General features: G+C 51.3%; 1 protein-coding gene across 1 annotated transcript in view; it reads left to right on the top strand.

Moving 5' to 3' along the window:
- KIF15 (kinesin family member 15) overlaps positions 1–26,933 on the top strand; it is a 263,264-nt gene that overhangs the window by 19,380 nt on the left and 216,951 nt on the right. The window contains exons 6-7 of the mRNA XM_075315169.1: positions 22,697–22,794; positions 23,013–23,192. Of these exons, the coding sequence (XP_075171284.1) occupies positions 22,697–22,794; positions 23,013–23,192 (278 nt within the window). The remainder of the gene's footprint in view (positions 1–22,696; positions 22,795–23,012; positions 23,193–26,933) is intronic.

The following is a 26,933-nucleotide window of genomic DNA, read 5'->3' as shown; positions in this document are numbered from 1 at the left end:
CACCAGCGCTTCTTGCGCTTCGCCATAGGAAATGAACACCTGCAATTCGTGGCACGGCCGTTCGGCCTGGCAACAGCTCCACGGGTTTTTACCAAGGTTATGGCTACTGTAGTAGCGGTCCTCCACTCTCAGGGTCACTCGGTGATCCCGTACTTGGATACTGATCAAGGCACCCTCTCAAGAGGCATGCCAACGCAGCTTCGACGCTTCCCTGGAGACTCCCCAGGGTGTCGGGTGGATCATCAATTTTACAAAGTCAAATCTGACACCGGCCCAATCGCTGACATATCTTGGCATGGAGTTTCATACCCTCTCAGCGATAGTGAAGCTTCCGCTGATCAAGCAGTAGTCACTACAGAAAGGGGTACAATCTCTCCTTCAAGGCCAGTCACACCCCTTGAGGCGCCTCATGCACTTCCTGGGGAAGATGGTGGCAGCAATGGAGGCAGTCCCTTTCGCGCAGTTTCACCTGCGTCCCCTTCAATGGGACATCCTACGCAAATGGGACAGGAAGCCGACGTCCCTCGACAGGACCGTCTCCCTCTCTCAGGCGACCAAAGCTTCCCTTCGGTGGTGGCTTCTTCCCACTTCATTATCGAAGGGGATATCCTTCCTACCCCCATCCTGGGAAGTAGTCACGACAGACGCGAGTCTGTCAGGGTGGGGAGCGGTTTTTCTCCACCACAGGGCTCGGGGTACGTGGACCCAGCAAGAGTCCTCGATTCAGATCAACGTTCTGGACATACGGGCAGTGTATCTTGCCCAGAAAGCGTTCCAGCAGTGGCTGGAGGGCAACCAGATCCGAATTCAGTCGGACAATTCCACAGCGGTGGCATACTTCAACCACCAAGGCGACACACGCAGCCGGCAAGCCTTCCAGGAAGTCCGGCGGATTTTGATGTGGGTGGAAGCCACGGCATCCACCATATCCGCAGTTCACATCCCAGGCGTGGAAAACTGGGAAGCAGATTATTTCAGTTGCCAGGGCATGGACGCAGGGGAATGGTCCCTTCACCCGGACGTGTTTCAGGAGATCTGTTGCTGCTGGGGGGTGCCGGACGTCGACCTCATGGCGTCCCGGCACAACAACAAGGTACCAATGTTCATGGCACGGTCTCAAGATCCCAGAGCTCTGGCGGCAGACGCCTTAGTTCAGGATTGGTCGCAGTTTCAGCTCCCTTATGTGTTTCCTCCGCTGGCACTGTTGCCCAGAGTGTTACGCAAGATCAGGACCGACTGCCGCCGCGCCATCCTCGTCCAGACTGGCCAAGGTGGTCGTGGTACCCGGATCTGGGGCATCTCACGGTCGGCCGACCGTGGACACTACCAGACCAAACAGACTTGCTATCTCGAGGGCCGTTTTTTCCATCTGAATTCTGCGGCCCTCAACCTGACTGTGTGGCCATTGAGTCCTGGACCCTAGCGTCTTCAGGGTTATCTCAAGACGTCTTTGCCACTATGAGACAGGCTAGGAAACCAACGTCCGCCAAGATCTACCACAGGACGTGGAAAATTTTCCTGTCGTGGTGCTCTGCTCAGGGTTTTTTCTCCCTGGCCTTTTGCCTTGCCCACTTTTCTGTCCTTCTTTCAATCTGGACTGGAAAAGGGTTTGTCGCTCGGCTCCCTTAAGGGACAAGTCTCAGCGCTCTCTGTGTTTTTTTCCAGAAGCGCCTAGCCAGGCTTCCACAGGTACGCACGTTCCTGCAGGGGGTTTGTCACATCGTTCCACCTTACAAGCGGCCATTAGAACCCTGGGATCTAAACAGGGTTCTGATGGTTCTTCAGAAACCACCATTCGAGCCAATGAGAGATATTTCCCTCTCACAACTTTCGCAGAAAGTGGTTTTTTCTAGTAGCAGTCACTTCTCTTCGGAGAGTGACTGAGCTAGCAGCATTGTCGTGCAAAGCCCCTTTCCTGGTGTTTCACCAGGACAAGGTGGTTCTACGTCCGGTTCCGGAATTTCTCCCTAAGGTGGTATCCTCCTTTCATCTCAATCAGGAGATCTCCTTGCCTTCTTTTTATCCTCATCCAGTTCACCAATGTGAAAAGGATTTGCACTTGTTAGATTTGGTGAGAGCACTCAGACTCTACATTTCTCGTACGGCGCCCCTGCGCCGCTCGGATGCTCTCTTTGTCCTTGTCGCTGGCCAGCGTAAAGGGTCACAGGTTTTCAAATCAACCCTGGCTCGGTGGATCAAGGAGCCAATTATCGAAGCTTACCGTTCGGCTGGGCTTCCGGTTCCATCAGGGCTGAGGGCCCATTCTACCAGAGCCGTGGGCGCGTCCTGGGCTTTGAGGCACCAGGCTGCGGCTCAGCAGGTGTGTCAGGCGGCTACCTGGTCGAGCCTGCACACTTTCACGAAACACTATCAGGTGCATACCTATGCTTCGGCGGATGCCAGCCTAGGTAGACGAGTCCTTCAGGCGGCGGTTGCCCACCTGTAGGAAAGGGCCGTTTTACGGCTCTCTTACGAGGTATTATTTTACCCACCCAGGGACTGCTTTTGGACGTCCCAATTGTCTGGGTCTCCCAATAGAGCGACAAAGAAGGGAATTTTGTTTACTTACCGTAAATTCCTTTTCTTCTAGCTCTAATTGGGAGACCCAGCACCCGCCCCTGTTTTTTTGTGTACACATGTTGTTCATGTTGAATGGTTTCAGTTCTCCGATATTCCTTCGGATTGAAGTTACTTTAAACCAGTTTATAATTCTTTTTCCTCCTTCTTGCTTTTGCACCAAAACTGAGGAGCCCGTGGGAGCACGGGGGGTGTATAGGCAGAAGGGGAGGGGCTTTACACTTTTGAGTGTAATACTTTGTGCGGCCTCCGGAGGCATAGCCTATACACCCAATTGTCTGGGTCTCCCAATTAGAGCTAGAAGAAAAGGAATTTACGGTAAGTAAACAAAATTCCCTTCGTTTGATTTGTAACTAGAGCGTTCTAAAAATTTACGGAATGTTAAAATTCTCTTATCAGATCCGTCCTCAACATTTTCTGCCCTCTGTAAAGACTTCATATTACCTTTCCATCTTTTTGGTTATTAATGCTTGGCTTGCATATATGTACACCCAGCCACTTGTCAGCAAATGTATGGCCTTATCGGCTGATCACACTTCGGTTTCAGCAGTCAGGTGATCCACTTCAACTAATATTTCCTGTCACAGTGATACTCTATTATTTCTCTTGAAACCAATGAAACATGGTCATATAAAGGGAATCTGTCACCAGGTTTTTGCCATCTAATCAGAGAGCAGGAAGATGAAGGAAAAGAGACCCCACTTGCAGAGATGTCACTTACTGAGCTGCTTAGTGTAGTTTTGATAAAATCACTATTTAATCAGCATTTGATATCATTAGAGGACTACTTGTCCTGCTGCCAGGTAGCCAGCATATTCATGAGCTCTGTATAACTGCTAGACCTACAGCAGAGAAAACATTGATTTTATCAAAATTACAGCAAACAGCTCCGTAAGTGACACATCACTGGAATCGGGGTCTCTGTCTCTACATTATGCTGTTCTCAGATGAGGGAGCAAAAACCTGGGACAGATTTACTTTAACAAGCTTCTCCGTGTCCTGTAGGATATTGGTAAGAAAAAAGCTGCCTCTTACCGCCATGCACACAGATGACTTAAGTTTAGGGCTGAGCAGATCCGAACTGTAAAAGTTCGGAGCCGCGCGGTTTCAAGGATTTCCGGGTGCTGGATCCGAAATGCCGGGTGCAAGATCCGGATCCGGCACTGTGGAAAATAATTGAAAAATAAAGAAAAACAGAAATAAAACAGCGTTTCAGACTTGCCGAGAGCCCTGCTTTCCTTCCTCATCCTTATACAGAGGCTCAGCATAGCCCTTTCCTCATTAAGGAATTCTCCCTGTTACATATACACCATCGGGCCAGACCTTCCTCACTACTACTTTTGTATATAAGGATTTCCTGCCAACCTTGCCTTTGGGCCTCTGGCAACTTTGCAGCCTGCTGCAATTGACCGACAGTCCATATGAGAAATTGGACCTAGACACTTCTCCATATGAGCAGGTGACTGTTCCCCCCCCCCCCCCCCCCCTCACCTTTTACCTCTTAAGGTTCCTCACTCCTTCATCTGCATTGGAAGTCATTTTGAGCCACCTAATCACCTTAGACACTATCCAGTGATACACCAACCTCTCTTTGTTTTCTCTTGTTTATTCCTAAAGGTACCTTCACACATAACGACTTACCTGCGATCCCAAAAACGATGCGACCTGATAGGGATCGCAGATAAGTCGCTGGGAGGTCGCAGGTGAGATGTCAGTGAGATCTTACCAGCGATGCAGAACAATACAGATCGCAGTTGCGACCTGTATAACGATCTCAGCAGTCACTGTGACCCTGTCACACAGTGTCAAACACAGCGATGTGTCCTGCCCAGCAGGACATCGCCTTTGAAGAAAATGGCCTGGACCATTCTGCAACGACTAGAGATCTCACAGCAGGGGCCTGATCGCTGGTAAGTGTCACACATATCGAGATCGCTAACGGGATCGCAACTGCGTCACCAAAACGGTAAGACACAAAAACATTGAACCAGGGCACATCTCGCATCAAAATCAACGCCACTCCATATGGCACATAAGCATAGAAGAAAGAAATGGAGCTTACAAGGCTGTTCATATAAAATATCAAAAAACTTTATTATACAAATTTCTTTTTATATAAAAAATGGTTTCAATCATTATAGAAAATGTACATATACGGTGCTAATGGAGAACAAGGTGAATTACCACACATAAGTGGGAGAGCAAAAGTGATAAACACCCCAAGTAGGCGAAAATTACTAGCAGGGGCAAAGGGTCATAAGTAGTCATAAGTGGCTGGCTGATAAATATGGCATCTCTGTCCTGGCAGGATACGTAAATATGTATAGCTGAGTCAGCATAAATCCTTAAGACAGGACAGAGGTTCCAAACATCAGACTAATCATGGAAAAAGGTCACAAAAAATGACTAACAGGTATGGCGCCTCTGCCCTGACAGGACACATGAAAATGTATAGCCAAATCGGCATAGGTCCATTTAGACAGGGCAGAGGTCACCCAATAGCAAACCAGTCACATGAAAAAGACCCTAAGAACCCGTAACTTACACATAGTTAAAAGGGGGGGTGATCACCAGGGCGTCCCACGACAGTGCAAGGAGCCTTCCAAAGCCACCAAAACGGTGACTCAGCTGCGATCTCGCTAGCGATCTCGTTATGTGTGACAGTACCTTAAGGTATACTAAAAACACGGTCTGATATTCATCCCATGCGGATAATACATTGTGTACACGTATGATGGTAGTTTAGGCACTCACCCCTCCCGGAAGAAGCGGTGTCAACCGCGAAACGGCCGTCGGAGGTTCCCTCTGGTCTGGCCTGGCTCCCCTAAACTACCATCATAATTAGGTAAGCACTTTATTCCCACCGTATGGGTACTTAATGGTTGCCTTGCAAATATTACCTTGTGAACGTAGGTCTGCCGCTACTCCTGGTTTGTTTGACAACCATGTGTGTAATATTATGGGGGCATCAGACAAATTGGGTTTGATTCGCAGGATCCATTGCCCTATTATTGGGATTTATGTGATTCAAATACTTTACATAACTGTATACTGACTTAGATCACCTGTGAACCAACCTGATTCTAGTCCCTTTTATATACATCTGATTGCTTGAATATCCTACATGTAACTGGATGTCCTGGCAACCATATATGTACCAGTATGGGGGTGTCTGATAATTGAGGCTTGATTCACAAGATCTACCTTTTTAGGATCTATGTGATTCTGTATCCTATTTAACTGTATGTTGATCTTGATCACCTGTGAACCAGCCTGACTTAATCCTCAGATACCTGATCCCACAAAAAGTTTTGGTAGTATGATTTATGGGACCCAGATTTTCATTCCCTCTATCTTGCTTGCTAAATGTCCTTTGTCTTGTTGTTACTTATTTATAATAAATTTCTACTTTTGCATGAATACTCCCAGTGCTCTTGTTTTTTCGGATTACTTTTCGAGTGTGCTGTCTCGGGGTCACACTGGAGGGTTAATTTTATACCTTGTCCAGTGCTGCCCAGTATGAGACTCTAAGTTTAACCATGAGGCTCTTTGCTTGGATTGTGTACACGTACCTCATAGAATTGTTGTCCTTGAAAAAGACCCCTAAAGGGTCGATACGTTGGACTTTTTCTTTTCATAAAAATACCTTATTAATAAACAACGTGAGTTACTGACCACAGAAACTGTTCCCTCTTTTTTTTAGGTGTGCCAAAGCTTATTTTTGGAGGAGTTGCCGAGACTGTGTCATGGCGGCACACTGCTTCCGGGTCGCGCATTCACTTCCTTTACTGTACCTCATATACACACAGCTTTGTGTTTTCCCCACCCACCGGCCATCCAGTCTTTGGTTGTAGGCAGACGCGCTCCCAGCTAGTGAAAATATCTGCTTGCCGTGCAGTCATCATGGCTGTCATTGTGTGCACAGCCAGCGGTCATGCTCTATGACTGCTGGCTATGTAGCAGAGCTGAAGCAGCGTGGGACCTCATGTGGATTACGCCGGACGTGCAGGCTTTTGGGGGTTAATAAAGTGGTGAAGGAGGGTGTGTGTTTTATACTTTATTCCAAATAAAAGTATTTTCCTCTGTCTGTTTATTTACATTCATTTACAGGTTAGTGTAATGCAGGTAACTCATAGATGCCTGTGCTATCACATTAACCCAGGGTTTAGTAACAGCTGTATGCTGCTATTAACTCCTTATTACCCCAATTGCCACTGCATCAGGGCAATTGAGAAGAGCCAGCATTGCACCGGGATTGTCACATCTAATCGATGCGGCAATACAGGGCGGCTGCGGGCTGAGAATACCAGCCCCCAGCCAGCATCATGGCTGGGGATGAAAATTAGGGGGGACTGCACCTCTTCTTTTTTTTTTTTTTTTTTTTTTGTTTTACCGTATTTTTCACTTTATAAGACGCACCTGATTATAAGACACACCTAGGTTTTAGAGGAGGAAAATTTAAAAAAAAAATTGAGCCAAATAGTGTGCTAAAACATTTTAATAAAATTAAAAAAAACATTATTTTAACAATTTAGACTCAACAGGAGGGTCTGTTATGGGGGGGACCTGTGGATGACGCACTGCTATGGGGGACCTGTGGATGACGCACTGCTATGGGGGACCTGTGGATGACGCACTGCTATGGGGATCTGGGACTACCACCCCCCTCATCCTTAGGAATACACCCATGTACTGTATACCATACATGGCTGTATTCTGAAAGATGAGGGGGGTGGTAGTCACATTTACACTTTGGCCACTACATTAGTCCCTCCCTGGAGTGTTTACACTAAAGGACTACAGCCCCCATCATCCTTCAGAATACACCGATTGATACAGTACATTCTGAAGGCTGATGATGGGGGTTGTGTTCTCCTTCAGTGTTTTTTGCTCACCTATTAGGACCCTTCGTTCAACTGACAACACTTTGTCAGGCTCAGATCACTGATTGGTGGAGGCTGCTCTGCAGAAGTTGTCTCCACCAATCAGCGTCCAGCCCTAGCGAGGAGGAGGAGAATCGTTCTTCTCTCTCTCTCCTCTTTCTTATGATAGTCTCCGCCTGCTGCGGAGATCTAAAATGGAGCCCGCGCATGCGCAGATCGCGATCTTCGAGAGCCGCGATCTATATCTGCGTAGCCTCCGATGTGATGGACTTCAGGAAAATGGCTACGGAAGGCGGCGCATGCGCAGATGGAGATCTCGCTTCTCTGAGATCTCCATCTACGCCTGCGTCACCTCTGCAGCCATTTTCCGGAAGTCGCGTTGGAGGCAGCGCAGGCGCAGATAAAGATTTCGGCTATGGTGACCGCTGCTGTAGCCGATTGCCGCGGGATCTATGGCGGCCGCCACCGCAGCCGATTGCTGGGGGATCCATGGCGGCCGCCACCGCAGCCGATTGCCGGGGGATCCATTGCGGCCGCCTCCGCTCCAGCGACAGCACCAGCACCAGCCTCCTGTGACTTACTCCACTGCCGCATTACTGCCCGGTAAGTTACATTCACTAAGACGCACCCCTATTTTCTTTATCGTTCCTTTGAGCTTCTGCCTCCGGAGGACACACAAAGTACTACACCTAAAAGTGTAGCTCCTCCCTCTGAGCCTATACACCCCCTGGTGAGCCAGTCACACCCAGTTTATCGCTTTGTGTTCAGGAGGACATACATCCACACATGCATTCTCATATGATTTTTTCTTCGGCGCTCCATTGGGAGACCCAGACGATTGGGTGTATAGCACTGCCTCCGGAGGCCACACAAAGCAATTACACTAAAAAGTGTAAGGCCCCTCCCCTTCTGGCTATACACCCCCAGTGGGATCACTGGCTCACCAGTTTTCTGCTTTGTGCGAAGGAGGTCAGACATCCACGCATAGCTCCACTGTTTAGTCAGCAGTAGCTGCTGACTATGTCGGATGGAAGAAAAGAGGGCCCATACTAGGGCCCCCAGCATGCTCCCTTCTCACCCCACTTGTGGTTTGTAAGGTTGAGGTACCCATTGCGGGTACAGAGGCTGGAGCCCACATGCTGTTTTCCTTCCCCATCCCCCTGAGGGGCTCTGAGGAAGTGGGATCTTACCGGCCTCCAAGCCCTGAGGCCGGGCTCCGTCCACAGACCCATTGAACCTGCTGGATAAGGAGCCGGGGTACCGTTCAGGGACAAGGCCCTGCAACTTTCAGGTACTCTGTGTCCCCGTACAGACAGGCACGCACACGCCAGACTTGCTGGGTGTGTTAGTGCGCCGGGGACAGTAGCGCTCCACGCTGGGGTTTGAGTCACAGCAGCTTAGCTGTGTGGATTCATGTGCTGGGAACTACCGCACCGGCCACTCTCGGAGCGGCGGCGCGGCTGGGACTTGTAGTGCGCCGGGGACTTAGCGCCGACCGCGCTTTTACGGCGGCGGCGCTTATAAATTTAGTCCCCGGCTTTTGCGGCCTAGCTCCGCTTCGTTCCCGCCCCCTCCCTGTCAATCAGGGAATGGGACAGACGCTGTGCAATCGTCAGCGCCGAGGGCTGGAGCCTTATTTACATGCTCCAGCCCTCTCACTAGGCACAGTGGGACGCAGGTTTCCCGCTTTTGGTCTGAGCACGCCCAGGGCCCGCCCCCCCCTCCACAGGACGCCGGCAGCCATTCCTGCATGCAGTCTGGCTGGAGGACGGACACAGGCTCTGGGAGACCCAGACTAGGGATTTCTGGCGACCACACACCCGCGTTTAGCGGGCGGTAAGCAGCACATTAGTGCTGGCCCCACTAGTGCCACAGTGTGTATTGGTGTACTTTTTCCTGTACCAGATATATATATATATATATATATATATACTGCACTGTACGGTCGCTTCTTGGCTGTATACCCCTATATTGCTCTGAGGAGACAGCAACATGTCATCCACAAAACGCAAGGGTGCCAAGGCACGGGCTGTATACACTGCTTGTACAGCATGTGGGGCTAATCTACCAGCAGGCTCCAACGACTCTCATTGTGTGCAATGTTCAGTCCCAGTGGCACTTCGTCAGCCAGAGCATATGGTGGTGGTAGCCCAGGCAGAGACGCCTGTGAACCCTGCCCCGGTGACGGGGACAGAATTTGCAGTCTTTGCTGATAAAATGTCTGTGACTATGACAAAAATCCTGGAGACCTTGCAGTCCAGGCCAGTGGCTCAGACCATGGACACTGCTGTGGCTATGTTCCCAGGTCCCCCTCAGTTGGAACTAATCCGTACTTCAAGGGGGTCCCAGGCATCACAGGCTGAGGGCTCTGACTCTGATGACAGTCCCAGGCCGCCTAAGCGAGCTCGCTGGGAGAGACCCTCCACGTCGTCACGCGGGTCAGGGTCTCAGCGAGAAGAGTCTCTACATGATGAGACAGAGGAGGGTGATCAGGAGTCTGGTCCTGACACCGCACTCAATTTGGATACGCCAGATGGTGACGCCATGGTAAATGACCTTATAGCGGCCATCAATAGGCTGTTGGATATTTCTCCACCAGCCCCTTCAGCAGAGGAGGCAGCTGCACAGCAGGAGAAATTCCATTTCCTGTATCCCAAGCGAAAATTGAGTACTTTTCTGGACCACTCTGACTTCAGGGAATCAATCCAGAAACACCATGCTTATCCGGACAAGCGTTTCTCCAAACGTATGAAGGATACACGTTATCCCTTTCCCCCTGACGTGGTCAAGCGCTGGACCCAGTGTCCAAAAGTGGACCCTCCAATATCCAGGCTTGCAGCTAGATCCATAGTTGCAGTGGAGGATGGGGCTTCACTTAAAGATGCCAATGATAGACAGATGGACCTTTGGTTGAAATCTGTCTATGAAGCTATTGGCGCGTCGTTTGCTCCAGCATTCGCGGCCGTGTGGGCGCTCCAAGCTATTTCAGCTGGTCTGGCACAGGTGGACTCTTTCTTAAGTCCAGCAGTGCCGCAAGTGGCGTCCTTAACTACGCAAATGACTGCGTTTGCGACCTACGCTATCAATGCGGTACTAGAATCTACGAGCCGTACCTCAATGGCATCCGCCAACTCTGTAGTTTTGCGCAGAGCCTTGTGGTTAAAAGAATGGAAAGCAGATTCTGCTTCTAAAAAATGTTTAACCAGCTTGCCATTATCTGGAGACAGACTGTTTGGTGAGCAATTGGCGGAAATCATTAAACAGTCCAAAGGTAAGGACTCTTCCTTACCCCAGCCCAGATCAAGCAAACCTCAACAGAGGAAGTGGCAGTCAAAGTTTCGGTCCTTTCGAGGCTCGGGCAAGCCCCAATTCTCCTCGTCCAAAGGGACTCAGAAAGAGCAAAGGAGCTCTGATTCCTGGCGGACTCACTCACGCCCCAAGAAAGCAACCGGAGGTACCGCTTCCAAGGCGGCTGCCTCATGACTTTCGGCCGCCTCCCTCCGCATCCTCGGTCAGTGGCAGGCTCTCCCGCTTTTGCGACATTTGGCTGCCACAGGTCAAAGACCGGTGGGTAACAGACATTTTGTCTCACGGGTACAGGATAGAGTTCAGTTCTCGTCCTCCGCCTCGGTTCTTCAGAACTTCCCCACATCCCGACCGAGCAGATGCCCTTCTGCAGGCGGTGCATTCTCTAAGAGCAGAAGGAGTGGTGGTCCCTGTTCCTCTTCGGGAACAAGGACAAGGTTTTTACTCCAATCTCTTTGTGGTGCCAAAAAAGGACGGCTCATTCCGTCCTGTTCTGGACCTAAAACTGCTCAACAAGCATGTGAACGCCAGGCGGTTCCGGATGGAATCCCTCCGCTCAGTCATTGCCTCAATGTCTCAAGGAGATTTCCTAGCATCAATAGACATCAAAGATGCTTATCTCCACGTGCCGATTGCTACAGAGCACCAACGCTTTCTACGCTTCGTGATAGGAGACGACCATCTTCAGTTCGTAGCTCTGCCATTTGGTCTGGCGACAGCCCCACGGGTGTTCACCAAGGTCATGGCGGCAGTGGTAGCAGTCTTGCACTCTCAGGGACACTCTGTGATCCCTTACTTGGACGATCTACTTGTCAAGGCACCCTCTCAGGAGGCATGCCAACTCAGCCTGAACGTTGCACTGGAGACTCTCCAGACGTTCGGGTGGATCATCAACTTCTCAAAGTCAAATCTGTTACCGACCCAATCACTGACGTATCTTGGCGTGGAGTTTCATACTCTCTCAGCGATAGTGAAGCTTCCGCTGGACAAGCAGCGGTCACTACAGACTGGGGTGCAGGCTCTCCTTCAAAGTCAGTCGCACTCCTTAAGACGCCTCATGCACTTCCTCGGGAAGATGGTGGCGGCAATGGAGGCGGTTCCGTTTGCGCAGTTTCATCTGCGCCCACTTCAATGGGACATTCTCCGCCAATGGGACGGGAAGTCAACATCCCTGGACAGGAAAGTCTCCCTTTCCCAGACGGCCAAGGACTCTCTGCAGTGGTGGCTTCTTCCCACCTCATTATCACAGGGAAGATCCTTCCTACCACCATCCTGGGCGGTGGTCACGACAGACGCGAGTCTGTCAGGGTGGGGAGCAGTTTTTCTCCACCACAGGGCTCAGGGTACGTGGACCCAGCAGGAGTCCACCCTTCAGATCAATGTTCTGGAAATCAGAGCAGTGTATCTTGCCCTACTAGCCTTCCAGCAGTGGCTGGAAGGAAGGCAGATCCGAATTCAGTCGGACAACTCCACAGCGGTGGCATACATCAACCACCAAGGGGGGACACGCAGTCGGCAAGCCTTCCAGGAAGTCCGGCGGATTCTGATGTGGGTGGAAGCCACGGCCTCCACCATATCCGCAGTTCACATCCCCGGCGTAGAAAACTGGGAAGCAGACTTCCTCAGTCGCCAGGGCATGGACGCAGGGGAATGGTCCCTTCACCCGGACGTGTTTCAGGAAATCTGTCGCCGCTGGGGAAGGCCGGACGTCGACTTAATGGCGTCCCGGCACAACAACAAGGTCCCAACCTTCATGGCACGGTCTCGCGATCACAGAGCTCTGGCGGCAGACGCCTTAGTGCAAGATTGGTCGCAGTTCCGGCTCCCTTATGTGTTTCCACCTCTGGCACTCTTGCCCAGGGTGCTACGCAAGATCAGATCCGACTGCAGCCGCGTCATACTCGTCGCCCCAGACTGGCCAAGGAGGGCGTGGTATTCGGATCTGTGGCATCTCACGGTCGGCCAACCGTGGGCACTACCAGACCGACCAGACTTGCTGTCCCAAGGGCCGTTTTTCCATCGGAATTCTGCGGCCCTGAACCTGACTGTGTGGCCATTGAGTCCTGGATCCTAGCGTCTTCAGGATTATCCCAAGGGGTCGTTGCCACCATGAGACAGGCTAGGAAGCCCACGTCCGCTAAGATCTACCACAGAACGTGGAGGATATTCTTATCCTGGTGCTCTGCTCAGGGAGTGTCTCCCTGGCCATTTGCATTGCCTACATTTCTTTCTTTCCTGCAATCTGGGTTAGAAAAAGGTTTGTCGCTCGGCTCCCTTAAAGGGCAAGTCTCGGCGTTATCCGTCTTTTTTCAGAAGCGTCTAGCACGACTTTCTAAGGTACGCACGTTCCTGCAGAGGGTTTGTCATATCGTACCCCCGTACAAGCGGCCGTTAGATCCATGGGATCTGAACAGGGTACTGGTTGCCCTCCAGAAGCCGCCCTTCGAGCCTCTGAGGGAGGTTTCACTTTCTAGACTATCACAGAAAGTGGCTTTTCTGGTAGCGATCACATCTCTTCGGAGAGTGTCTGAGCTAGCAGCGCTGTCATCCAAGGCTCCCTTCCTGGTCTTCCACCAGGACAAGGTAGTGCTGCGACCCATTCAGGAGTTTCTCCCGAAGGTGGTATCCTCTTTTCATCTTAATCAGGATATCTCTTTGCCTTCTTTTTGTCCTCATGCAGTTCATCGCTATGAGAAGGATTTACATTTGTTAGATCTGGTGAGAGCACTCAGAATCTACATTTCCCGCACGGCGCCCCTGCGCCGTTCGGATGCACTCTTTGTCCTTGTCGCTGGTAAGCGCAAAGGGTCGCAGGCTTCCAAGGCCACCCTGGCTCGATGGATCAAAGAACCAATTCTTGAAGCCTACCGTTCTGCTGGGCTTCCGGTTCCATCAGGGCTGAAGGCCCATTCTACCAGAGCCGTGGGTGCGTCCTGGGCATTACGACACCAGGCTACGGCTCAACAGGTGTGCCAGGCAGCTACCTGGTCGAGTCTGCACACTTTCACCAAACATTATCAGGTGCATACCTATGCTTCGGCGGACGCCAGCCTAGGTAGAAGAGTCCTGCAGGCGGCAGTTGCCTCCCCGTAGGGGAGGGCTGTCTTTGCAGCTCTAACATGAGGTATTTCTTTACCCACCCAGGGACAGCTTTTGGACGTCCCAATCGTCTGGGTCTCCCAATGGAGCGCCGAAGAAGGGAATTTTGTTACTTACCGTAAATTCCTTTTCTTCTAGCTCCTATTGGGAGACCCAGCACCCGCCCTGTTGTCCTTCGGGATTTTTGGTTGTTCGGGTACACATGTTGTTCATGTTGAATGGTTTTCAGTTCTCCGACGTTACTTCGGAGTGAATTTGTTTAAACCAGTTATTGGCTTTCCTCCTTCTTGCTTTTGCACTAAAACTGGTGAGCCAGTGATCCCACTGGGGGTGTATAGCCAGAAGGGGAGGGGCCTTACACTTTTTAGTGTAATTGCTTTGTGTGGCCTCCGGAGGCAGTGCTATACACCCAATCGTCTGGGTCTCCCAATAGGAGCTAGAAGAAAAGGAATTTACGGTAAGTAACAAAATTCCCTTCTTTTTTTTTTTTTTTTTTTTTTTTTTGGAAAAAGATTGATGAAGTGCGGGTCCACGTCTGGACTCCCGGCATATCCCTTCTCACCCCACTGTGTCGGTGGTGTTGTAAGGTTGATTTCCAAGGCTGGAGCCTTACATGCCGTGCTCCTTCACCATCCCTCCTGGGCTCTGGCTTGAAGTGGGAGCCAGCGCGGTCTCCATGCCTGGCAGGAGACCGGTCTTCGTCCACAGCCCCTTGAGGACTCTGCTGGACCGGAGCACTCATCCCCAGGGACCTGGCCCTGCGTCTCAGCAGCTAAGTACCTGAGACGTTCATATGTTGGGGGTCCCTGTCCTTTATTGTGTGGGGAGAGTGTGTTTGCTGTATCTGTTTTGACATTTCCGGCGGGTCCTCTGGCTTTTCGCCCAAGATCGGCGCCGATGGTGCCTGCGCGTCGGCCTCGCTGCTCAAATTTAGGCCCCGGCTTCGCCGGAGGCCTAGTTTCTGTTACCTGCCCTCGCATGTCATTCATGCAGAGGGACAGGCACGGCTCCTCCCAGCGGCCGTCCTGCACAGGGGAGGGACACTCCTCACTGCTTGTGCGTGACTCCCCCCCCCTGCAGGCCTCTATGGCCCTCCAGATCCCGCTTTCCTACAGGAACGCCCCCGTCCCGCCCCCTCTCTTCGCTCCGGCGGCCATTTTCTTGGACAGGGTTCACTCTGCGCTGGGACATCCTGCACTCTGCATCCCTGCTGAGGTGCTGTGCATTGGGGGTCCGGGCTTCGGGATCTGGAGGGCACACAACACCGCTCCGGCGGTCTGGTAAGCCACAGCCGGTCTCTGGTTGTGGACCTCTGAATATACTCCCTGGGGTTCATTCTCTTTGTCGAAGCTGTTTTCCCCACTCCAGCAGCATGTCTCACACGAGGAGCAAGGCTCCAAAGCTTTATACTGCATGCGCTGCATGTAAGCTCCTGCTGCCTGAACCGAGCACCTATCCACATTGTGATGTCTGCTCTAACTTGGAGGTGCCTCAGCCTGGAGTCTCACCCCCAGTGGTCTCTCAAGCTGCTTTTGCACCTGTGGCTGAACCCCCGGCCTGGGTAGAGTCCTTCTCTGGGTCTATCTCCCAGTCATTTGCTGAGTCCATGGGACTTCTGTCCAGGACTTTGAAGAATATGCATCAGCCCCCTTCACAGGGTGCCTCTAATGCTCTTGTTAAGGGTCCTTTAGGATCCCTATCCTCTGACCTCCGTCCACTGGAGCTCACAGAGGATTCATCATCAGAGCACAGACCCCGTCCTCCTAAGAGGCGCCGCAGGGTTTCCTCTCCCCCCTCATCCTGCGGCTCTGATTCAAGAGCTGACTCGCAGGATGAGGAGGATGCCTTTACAGGGGGCTCGGAGGCTAACTCCATGTGCCCCATTGATCTTTCTGAGGGTGACTCAGAACTTAGTGACTTGATTGCTTCCATTAATTCTGTACTGGATCTCAACCCTCCAGTATCAGAGGAGCAACCCTCTCTGGCAGAAAAGCACCAGTTTACCTCGCCTAAGTGAGTGAAGAGTGTGTTCTTTAACCACTCCAGTTTTCAGACCGCTGTGACCAAACCCAGGGCCTGTCCTGACAAACGCTTCCCAAAGCGTGGTTCTGATGACCGTTTTCCCTTTCCACCTGAGGTGGTCAAGGAGTGGGCTCACTCCCCAAAGGTAGACCCTCCGGTGTCTAGGCTCTCAGCCCGGACCGTTGTGTCGGTGGCTGATGGCATTTCCCTTAGGGATGCCACTGACCGTCAGATCGACCTTCTGGCCAAATCCGTGTATGAAGCGGCGGGGGCCGCGTCTTCCCCAACTTTTGCAGCAGTGTGGGCCCTCAAAGCCATCTCTGCTTCTCTAGAGGAGATGCATTCCCTCATCAGGGAATCTATGCCCGAGATGGTTGCCTTAACTTCTCAAGCTTCAGCTTTTTCTTCTTATGCCATGTCTGCCATGCTAGAGGCTTCTCACCGTACTGCGGTGGCTTCGGCTAATTCCCTCGTTATCCGCAGGATCTTGTGGCTTCGAGAGTGGAAGGCAGATGCTTCTTCAAAGAAGTACCTTGCTGGGCTCCCTTTTGCTGGTTCCCGGCTGTTCGGTGAACAGCTGGATGAAATTATTAAAGAGGCTACTGGCGGGAAGAGTACTTCCATGCCACAAACCAAGACCAGGAAACCTGCCCAGGGTAGGAATCAGTCGAGGTTTCGCTCCTTTCGTTCCTCCAACTGGTCGTCCTCTAAGCCCTCCGCCTCGTCCGCTAACTCAGCTAAGGACCAGAAATCCAGCTGGCGCTCAAGAGCGCGTCCACAGAAGACCGCAGGAGGTCCTGCCACTAAGGCAGCCTCCTCGTGACTCTCGGCTCGCTCCAGCAACGTCCTTAGTCGGTGGCAGGCTCTCCCACTTTGGCGACGCTTGGTTTCAACAGGTCTCCGATCAGTGGGTGAGAGATATCATTTCTCACGGCTACAGGATAGAATTCTCTTCCAGCCCGCCAGATTTTTTCTCTCAACTCCCCCCTTCTGCAAGGCCGCCGCCTTCTCACAGGCCGTGGCAGCCTTGCAGGCCAACGGAGTAATTGTACAATTTCCCGCCCGGGAACGGTTCAGAGGTTTTTACTCCAACCTCTTCCTGGTTCCCAAAAAGGACGGTACCTTACGGCCCATCCTGGATCTCAAGCTTCTCAACAAGCATGTTCGGGTGCGGCACTTTCGCATGGAGTCTCTGCGATAAGTCATTGCCTCAATGACCCAAGGGGATTTCCTGGCGTCCATCGACATCAGAGATGCCTATCTACATGTGCCAATTGCAGTTTCACACCAGCGTTGGCTACGCTTTGCAATAGGAGAAGATAATTTCCAATTCGTGGCTCTCCCCTTCGGGTTAGCCACGGCACCTCGGGTATTCACCAAGGTCATGGCAGCAGTGATTGCAGTTCTGCACCTCCACGGGTTGGCAGTGCTCTCCTACCTGGACGACCTTTTAGTCAAGGCTCCATCCAGCGCAGACTGTCAGCGGAGTGTCTCGCTCACTCTCGCCACTCTAGCCCAATTCGGGTGGCTTGTCAATCTTCCCAAATCCACTCTGACTCCGACCCAGAGTCTCACGTACCTAGGGATGCAGTTCGAGACTTTGCCGGCACTTGTGAAGTTGCCCTTAGACAAACAGCTGTCACTCCGGTTGGTGGTGCGCTCTCTCCTGAAGCCCCGCCGTTATACCCTCAGGCGTCTGATGCAGGTGCTGAGTCAAATGGTGGCGTCCATGGAGGCTGTTCCCTTTGCCCAGTTCCATCTGCGCCCCCTGCAGCTGGACATTCTCCGCTGTTGGGACAAGCGGCCTTCTTCCTTACACAAGTCAGTGGCTCTGTCGCCACGGACCAAGAGCTCTCTTCAGTGGTGGCTTCGACCCCTCTCCCTGTCCCAAGGGCGCTCCTTCCTGGCACCGTCCTGGGTGATTCTCACCACGGATGCCAGTCTATCCGGCTGGGGAGCGGTATGTCTCCACCACAGAGCACAGGGCACTTGGACTCCGTCCGAGTCAGCCCTTTCACTCAATGTGCTGGAAACCAGAGCCGTGCTTCTAGCTCTCCTAGCATTTCACCACCTGCTGGCGGGCAGGCACATTCGAGTCCAGTCAGACAACGCGACAGCGGTTGCCTACATCAACAATCAAGGCGGGACACGCAGCCGCCTGGCAATGATGGAGGTACAACGCATTCTTCAATGGGCGGAGGACTCCAGGTCCACCATATCCGCAGTCCACATCCCAGGCGTGGACAACTGGGAGGCAGATTATCTCAGCCGTCAAAGCGTGGACGGTGGCGAGTGGTCCCTGCATCCGGCAGTATTTCAGTCGATCTGCCGCAAATGGGGCACTCCGGACGTGGACCTAATGGCATCCCGTCGCAACAACAAAGTTCCTGTTTACGTGGCTCGCTCCCACGATCCTCAGGCCTTCGCCGCGGACGCTCTGGTTCAGGACTGGTCCCAGTTTCGTCTGTCCTACGTGTTTCCCCCTCTAGCTCTCTTGCCCAGAGTCCTGCGCAAGATCAGAATGGAGGGTCGTCGAGTCATCCTCATTGCACCGGACTGGCCCAGGTGAGCTTGGTATCCGGACCTGCTCCAACTGTCCGTAGAGATACCGTGGCATCTCCCGGACCGTCCAGACCTGCTCTCGCAAGGTCCGTTTTTCCGCCCGAATTCTGCGGCCCTCAAATTGACGGCGTGGCTCTTGAGTCCTGGATTTTGACGGCTTCTGGTATTCCTCCTGAAGTCATCTCCACTATGACTCGGGCCCGTAAGTCTTCCTCCGCTAAGATCTATCACAGGACTTGGAAAATTTTCCTGTCCTGGTGTCGCTCTACCGGCCATCCTCCTTGGCCATTTTCCTTGCCGACCCTTCTGTCTTTTCTACAGTCCGGTCTGCAGCTAGGACTGTCCCTCAACTCTCTCAAGGGACAAGTTTCGGCTCTGTCAGTTCTGTTCCAGCGGCGTCTCGCTCGGCTGGCTCAGGTCCGCACCTTCATGCATGGCGCGTCTCACATCATTCCGCCTTACCGGCAGCCCTTGGACCCCTGGGACCTTAACTTGGTTCTCACGGTCTTGCAGAAACCCCCCCCTTTGAGCCTCTTAGGGAGGTTTCTTTGTACAGTCTTTCACAGAAAGTGGCCTTTCTGGTTGCCATAACTTCTCTCAGGAGAGTCTCTGATTTGGCTGCGCTCTCCTCGGAGTCACCTTTTTTAGTCTTTCATCAAGACAAGGTGGTTCTCCGTCCGACTCCGGACTTCCTTCCTAAGGTGGTCTCTCCTTTCCACCTTAACCAGGACATTACCTTACCTTTCTTCTGTCCGGCCCCTGTTCATCGCTTTGAAAAAGCTCTACATACTCTAGATCTGGTGCGTGCTCTCCGGATCTATGTGTCTCGCACCGCTGCGCTTAGGCGGTGCACCTCTCTTTTTGTGCTAACCACAGGTCGGCGCAAGGGCCTCCCTGCTTCTAAGCCGACCTTAGCCCGTTGGATTAGGTCGACCATCTCGGACGCCTACCAGAGTACGCAGGCGCCTCCCCCGCCGGGGATCAAAGCACACTCGACCAGAGCTGTCGGTGCCTCTTGGGATTTTAGGCACCAGGCTACGGCTCAACAAGTCTGTCAGGCTGCCACTTGGGCTAGCCTGCATACCTTCTCGAAGCACTACCAAGTGCATGCTCATGCTTCGGCAGATGCGAGCTTGGGCAGACTCATCCTTCAGGCGGCGGTCGCCCATTTGTGAAGTTAGGTTCTGCCTACTTCTTAGTTTTTCTGTTTTATTCCCACCCAGGGACTGCTTTGGAACGTCCCAAGGTCTGGGTCTTCCAAAGGAACGATAAAGAAAAAGAGAATTTTGTTTACTTACCGTAAATTCTTTTTCTTATAGTTCCGTCTTGGGAGACCCAGCACCCTCCCTGTTGCCTGTTGGCAATTTCCTTGTTCCGCGTGTTTTCACCGGCTGTTGTCGTGGACAGAGTCTCCGGTTGTTCCGGCTCTTGCTCTGTTCTACTTGTGGGTGGCTATTCTCCTTCAGCTTTTGCACTAAACTGGCTGTGACTGGCTCACCAGGGGGTGTATAGGCTCAGAGGGAGGAGCTACACTTTTAGGTGTAGTACTTTGTGTGTCCTCCGGAGGCAGAAGCTAAACACCCAATGTCTGGGTCTCCCAAGATGGAACTATAAGAAAAAGAATTTACGGTAAGTTAAACAAAATTCTCTTTTTCCCCACAATTTTGGGGGAAAGTGCGTCTTATAAAGCGAAAAATACGGTACTTGGATAAAAAAAAAAAAAAGCCACATCACCAACACAGCCGAGCACACTTCTGACAGGAACATGCATGTGTTTCTGGGTACGTGCACGCTCATGTTCAGAGAGCGCAAGCTGTGCCGGCTGATGTCCTGTCAGGCTTGTACGAGTCTGATAGCTCATCACTGCCACAGCCGCACACTCTGACAGGGACGTGCATGTGTTTCTGAAAGACCTGCACGTTCACCATACTCACCCGCAGACACTTGCACTGCTTTCCTTGCCCACTGGCCGTCCTGGCACCTGTGATTGCTTGCAGTCAGCTGACACGCTGAAACTCAGGGTGGGGGTGCGTCTAGCTGCAACCAATTACACGCGCCGGTGGGCGGGCAAAATAATGAGATTGAATTGTCGGCTCCGGGAGGGAAGAGCGTGACCCGGAAGGAGTATTATGCCATGACACAGCCTTTGGTGAGTACACCGCGAGCACTCTTACCCCCCCTGTCCCCTCCACAAACATTTTTAACACTAGAAGTCTCAGAGAGGGCTCATTTGACATTTCTACCATTGAAACCCTATGGAGCTCGAAATTCCTGGGACTTCTAGTGTTAATCTCTGGATTCTGGTCCCCATAAACTTATATGGGCACCGGAATCCGGAGCGGATCCAGATTTTTTTGTTTAAACCGGCAGGGATCTGCCGGTTCCGGATTTTGGCGGATTCGATCAGCCCTACTTATATTAAACAAATAACCCTAAAATTAGTATTCTGTGTAACCTGATTAGAGAAAAATGAGGGAACAAAAAGTTAGTGGTGGTTCACATTTTGGGGATTTTATTTTCCTGCTTAATTTCATGTATTTTGGGCTGAAAATAGTTTTTATATTTGTGTTATATTTAGAGATGTGCAGACCTGAACAGTAAAGTTTAGTGTTAGTACTGATGACGGACTTTACAAAAAAAAATAAATCAGAGTTGGCATCACTTGGGTACGCTCGGTGCTTAGCCCTGGGCGAGCCACTTCTAGTGTTTGAACAGCTCTTGCTGGGGGTAAACTCAGCGTTATTGGATGTAATGTGTACAAAAAATGAAAAATACAAAAATGAGCCCCCTGCCCGGGAATAGCTGACTTTATGTGGATGGAGACCCGAACTGCCCAATCAGTGACTTCCATTGGGAATCCGGTCAAGTCCGGGTCCAGAACTGAACTTAATCTAAAGTCCAACTGAACCCACCAAATCGAACGTCTACAGGTCTGCACCTCTCTAGTTACAGTAAAGATTTAGCACTATTCGTCTATAGACTCTGTTGCATTGTATGTTACTGGCTGTAGAATGTTACGGGGTTTATCCAGGATGATTTTATTTTTCACTATGGGCCTAAGAACTCACAGGTAGGCGGTTGTGCTGGCTCAGATCACTTCTGCTGGTGATTCTGCTGCTTGACGTTAGCAGCTCTTCCTCTTTCGCTCTTCTCTACTGACTGGGTGTGACTGCCAAAGTCCTACTGATTGACAGCCAGCTCCCTGTAGTTAGGCAGTGTGGAGTCGGCTGTCAGCATTACATCGGCAGTCGTGCCCCATCAGTAAGGGCATGTGCCCATGGGAGCTTGTCTCTGCGGATTTTGCCGCGGAAAACCTGCGGACTTTTCTGGATTTTCCAGATAAATCTGCAGGTTTTAGCATGTACAGACACTCCCCATGTTATCCTATGGGACATGGGGAGTGTCTATGTCCATGCTGCGGAAAGTGCGGCTGCGGCATATCCTGCAGATGTCCCGCAGCCGCGCGTAACTGCATGTCAATTATTCCTGTGGATATCCCGGCCCTCCGCTATGGAGATAGAAACGAGGACGTCCGCAGGTAATTCTCATGAAAGTGCGCAGGTTTACCGCAGCTATATCGCTGGAATCCCGCAGCTAAAAATAGCTGCGGATGCTGGCAGGCAGCTGCGGGAAACATGCGGCCGTACCTGCAGATACATCCGCAGCTACAAACTCCCGTGGGCACATAGCCTAAAGCAGAGCGAAAATGGAAGAGCTGCTCTGTCAACCTGACATCGGTGGAAGTTGCAGAATCGCCGGCAGGAGTGGTCTTCTCTATCCCGGCAGAGATCTGTGCTGGGCGGGACAGGCAAGTAGTTAGGAACTCCCTGCTATTGATTCTTCAGCCAATAGTAAAGAAAAATGGTCCAGGACAATCCCTTTTAATGGAGAATCCGTCAGCCAGCCCGCTACGACAGTCAGAGAGCTTGCAACTCTTTCATCTGTCTTCACAGTTGAGTTATGACAACAGACCTTATCAAAGTAGAATGTGCAGGGAAATGGCCTGAAAATAACAAAAAGCCATTGCAAAATTTTCAATGAAACCCACCTTTGCTATCCTCCTCCTATTGTCCTGAGTGTTTTCTCAATTTCTGAAGGCCCATCAGCACTTAGGACTAGGAGTATAAGATACCAAAGCGACCTACTAATCTCAGATCTGCGTTTCTGCAGACGTGGCACCTCCACAGCGAGGATTGTGCTTCTATTTTTATATAATAAAGGTAAATATACATTTCTCTCTTTTTTAGGCCCATCTGATTCTGACAACTTTACTCATAACCTAAGAGGGGTGATTCCTCGGAGTTTTGAATATTTGTTTTTTCTAATAAATCGGGAAAAAGAAAAGGTATGTACACTTTCTATTTGTTTTAGTGTTGTTGATGTCCTGATATTAGCTTTCTAAGGGAATAATACACAATTAAAAGTGCCACATTTCAATTCAGCAGAAGATAAGGGCATCTTTTTGTCCCGGTATCATTTATGACATGCTCTACAGTATGTTTGAGATATAAAAAATGCTGCATAACCCCGTAATGATCATGATGATGATCTGTTTTTTTTCAGTCCGGTGATGGGAAAAGCTTTCTGTGTAAATGCTCATTTATTGAAATCTACAATGAGCAGATATTTGACCTGCTGGACTCTGCATCAGCTGGCCTCTGTCTCAGGGAGCACATTAAGAAGGGGGTCTTTGTTGTGGGAGCCGTGGAACAAGTGATCACTTCTGCAGCGGAGGCGTATCAGGTAGGTTTATCCCCTTCACAATGTGGCAATTTTATTTATTTATTTATTTATTTTTCCCTCCCCTTTCAAGAACCATAACATTGCTTGATTGGATTTTTTTCAAACACAGAAATAATAAATGTGTAATGTGTATTTTAGCTTTTTTTTATTGTTGTATTTTTAATAAGGCATGTTAAACTTCTTTTTCTTCAGCGCTCTATTGGGAGACCCAGACGATTGGGGTATAGCTACTGCCCTCTGGAGGCCACACAAAGCACTACATTAAAAGTGCAAGGCCCCTCCCCCTCTGGCTATACCCCCCCCGTGGTATCACGGGTTCTCCAGTTTTAGCTTTGTGTGCGAAGGAGGTCAGACATTCCATGCATAGCTCCACAGATTTTAGTCAGCAGTAGCTGCTGACTATTTCGGATGGAAGAAAAGAGGACACATATAGTGTCCCCAGCATGCTCCCTTCTCACCCCTGGATGGTGTTGTAAGGTTGAGGTACCTATTGCTGGTACAGGGCTGGAGCCTGACATGCTGTTTTCCTTCCACATCCCCTTGTAGGGCTCTGTGGAAGTGGGATCCTGCCGGCCTCTCAGCTCTGACGCCGGGCTCCATCCACAGACCCATTAGAACCTGATGGAGACGGAGCAGGAGTACGATCAGGGACAGGCCCTGCATCATACAGGTACTCTGTGTCCCCGGCAGGCACAGACACACTCCGGGCTGGCTGGGTGTTGTAGTGCGCCGGGGACCGCAACGTTGGAGTTAGTGTCCCTACAGATTACTGGGGGATTGTTTGTGTATGGGAACGCAGCGCCGACCCCCTCTGGACCGGGCGGCGCTGCTGTGACTTGTGGTGCGCCGGGGATCCGCCGTCCGCGCTTTTACGGCGGCGGCGGTTATAAATTGAGTCCCCGGCTTTTTGGGCCTAGGACGCCGGCAGCTCCGATTCGTTCCCGCCCCCACCCTGTCATTCAGGGTAGGGGAGAGACGCTGTTCGCTAGCAGCGACGAGGGCTGGAGCCTGATTTACATGCTCCAGCCCTCACACTAGGCACAGAGGGAAGCAGGCTTCCCGCTCTTAGCCAGGAACGCCCAGGGCCCGCCCCCCTTCTCTCTCAGGACGCCGGCAGCCATTACATGCAGTCTGGCTGGAGGAAGGACGCAAGGCTCTGGGAGACCTGGACTAGGGGCTATCTGGCGACCACACACCCGCTTTTTAAGCGGGCGGTAAGCGATTTTTCTGTGCTGGTCCCTCTAGTGCCTCACGGTGTATCGGTGTACTGTGTAGGATATAGAGATATTGTATTTCTTGCACTGTGAGGTCGCTTCTGGCTGCATCTCCCAGATCACTCTGTGGAAGCAACAACATGCCATCCTCAAAACGCAAGGCTGCCAAGGCTAGGGCTGTGTATACTGCGGGTGCTGCATGTGGGGCTAATCTACCAGCAGGCTCCGATGACCCCCATTGTGTGCAATGCTCCGACCCGGTGCTGCTTCGCCAGCCGGAGTCAGGAGGGAGAGTGACCCAGGCTGAGACGCCTGTAAGTCCTGCCCCGGTGACAGGGACAGACTTTGCAGTTTTTGCTGATAATATGTCTGTCTCTATGGCAAAAATCCTTGAAACCTTGCAATCTATGCATGGGGCTCAGTCTTTGGGCACGGCGAGGCCTCTGTCCTCAGGTCCCCCTCACTTGGAATTAATCCAGCCCACAGGGGGGTCCCCGGCTTCACAGGCCGAGGATTATGACTCAGATGATAGCCCCAGCCACCCTAAGCGAGCTCGCTGGGAAAGACCCTCGACGTCATCACACTGCTCAGGGTCTCAGCGCAATCAGTCTCCCTGTGATGTGTCTGATGAGAGTGATCAGGAATCCATTCCTGGAACCCCTCTCAACCTGGATACCCCTGATGGGGATGCCATGGTAAACGACCTTATCTCAGCCATCAATAGGCTGTTGGATATTTCTCCCCCAGCCCCTTCAGCAGAAGAGGCGGCTGCGGAGCAGGAGAAGTTTCGTTTCCTTTATCCCAAGCGTAAATTGAGTGCTTTGTTGGATCACGCTGACTTCAGAGAATCAATCCAGAAGCACGACGCTCACCCAGAAAGGCGTTTCTCTAAACGATCTAAAGATACGCGTTTCCCTTTCCCCCCTGAGGTGGTCAAGCGCTGGACACAGTGTCCAAAGGTAGACCCCCCGATTTCCAAACTCGCAGCTAGGTCCATAGTTGCAGTGGAGGATGGCGCTTCACTTAAAGATGCCAATGACAGACAGATGGACCTTTGGTTAAAATCTGTCTATGAAGCTATCGGCGCGTCGTTTGCTCCGGCATTCGCAGCCGTATGGGCACTCCAGGCTATTTCAGCTGGCTTAGCAAAAGTGGATGCTATCATACATCCAGCAGTGCCGCAAGTGGCGCACCTTACCACGCAGATGTCGGCGTTTGCGTCTTACGCTATCAATGCGGTCCTAGAATCTACCAGTCGCACCTCAATGGCGTCCGCCAATTCGGTAGTTTTGCGCAGAGCCTTGTGGTTAAAGGACTGGAAAGCAGATGCTGGTTCCAAAAAATGTTTAACCAGTTTGCCTTTATCTAGAGATAGACTGTTTGGCGAGCCATTGGCTGATATCATTAAGCAGTCTAAGGGTATGTGCACACGTTGCTTTTTACCTGCTTTTTACCTGCTTTTTTGCTGCTTTTTCTTCTGCGCTGTTTAATGCCAAAATGGATGTGTTCTTCTATTCAAGCAAAGTCTATGGGAATTTGGGTTTCTTGTTCACACTATGTTGTTCAAAATGCTGCCTTTTTGTGGCAGAACTTTGGTCAAAAACTCAGCTTTGCAGTGCAAAACCCAAATGGCAAAATCAATTGACATGTTGCTTCTTTGAAAAGCTGAGTTTTTGACCAAAGTTCTGCCTCAAAAAGGCAGCATTTTGAACAACATAGTGTGAACAAGAAACCCAAATTCCCATAGACTTTGCTTGAATAGAAGAACACATCCATTTTGGCATTAAACAGCGCAGAAGAAAAAGCAGCAAAAAAGCAGGTAAAAAGCAGGTAAAAAGCAACGTGCGCACATACCCTTAGGGTAAAGACTCCTCTTTACCACAACCCAGAACAACCAAACCTCAGCAGAAAAAGTGGCAGCAGAGGTTTCAGTCCTTTCGAGGTTCGGGCAAGACACCATTTACCTCGTCCAAAGGGACTCAGAGGACGCAAAGAAACTCAGATTCGTGGCGGGCTCACACGCGCCCCAAGAAAGCAAATGGAGGTACCGCTTCCAAAGCGGCTACCTCATGACTTCCAGCCCCCTCCCTCCGCATCGCCGGTCGGGGGCAGGCTCTCCCGCTTTTCCGGCATTTGGATGTCACAGGTCAAAGACCGGTGGGTGACGGACATTTTGTCTCGCGGGTACAGAATCAAGTTCAATTCTCGTCCTCCAGCTCGGTTCTTCAGAACCTTCCCACATCCAGACCGAGCAGATGCTCTGCTGCAGGCGGTGGGCTCCCTAAGAGCGGAAGGAGTGGTGATCCCAGTCCCTCCTCAGGAACAAGGGCAAGGGTTTTACTCCAATCTCTTTGTGGTTCCAAAAAAGGACGGCTCGTTCCGTCCTGTTCTGGACCTAAAACGGCTCAACAAACATGTGCACGCCAGGAAGTTCCGGATGGAAACCCTGCGTTCTGTCATTGCCTCAATGTCCAGAGGAGACTTCCTTGCCTCAATAGACATCAAGGATGCTTATCTCCACGTGCCA

This window comes from Anomaloglossus baeobatrachus, chromosome 6, assembly GCF_048569485.1.
Source record: "Anomaloglossus baeobatrachus isolate aAnoBae1 chromosome 6, aAnoBae1.hap1, whole genome shotgun sequence".
Classification (NCBI taxonomy): domain Eukaryota; kingdom Metazoa; phylum Chordata; class Amphibia; order Anura; family Aromobatidae; genus Anomaloglossus; species Anomaloglossus baeobatrachus.
The sequence above is the reverse complement of the archived record's forward strand: the minus strand, read 5'-3'. Positions and strand labels throughout refer to the sequence as shown.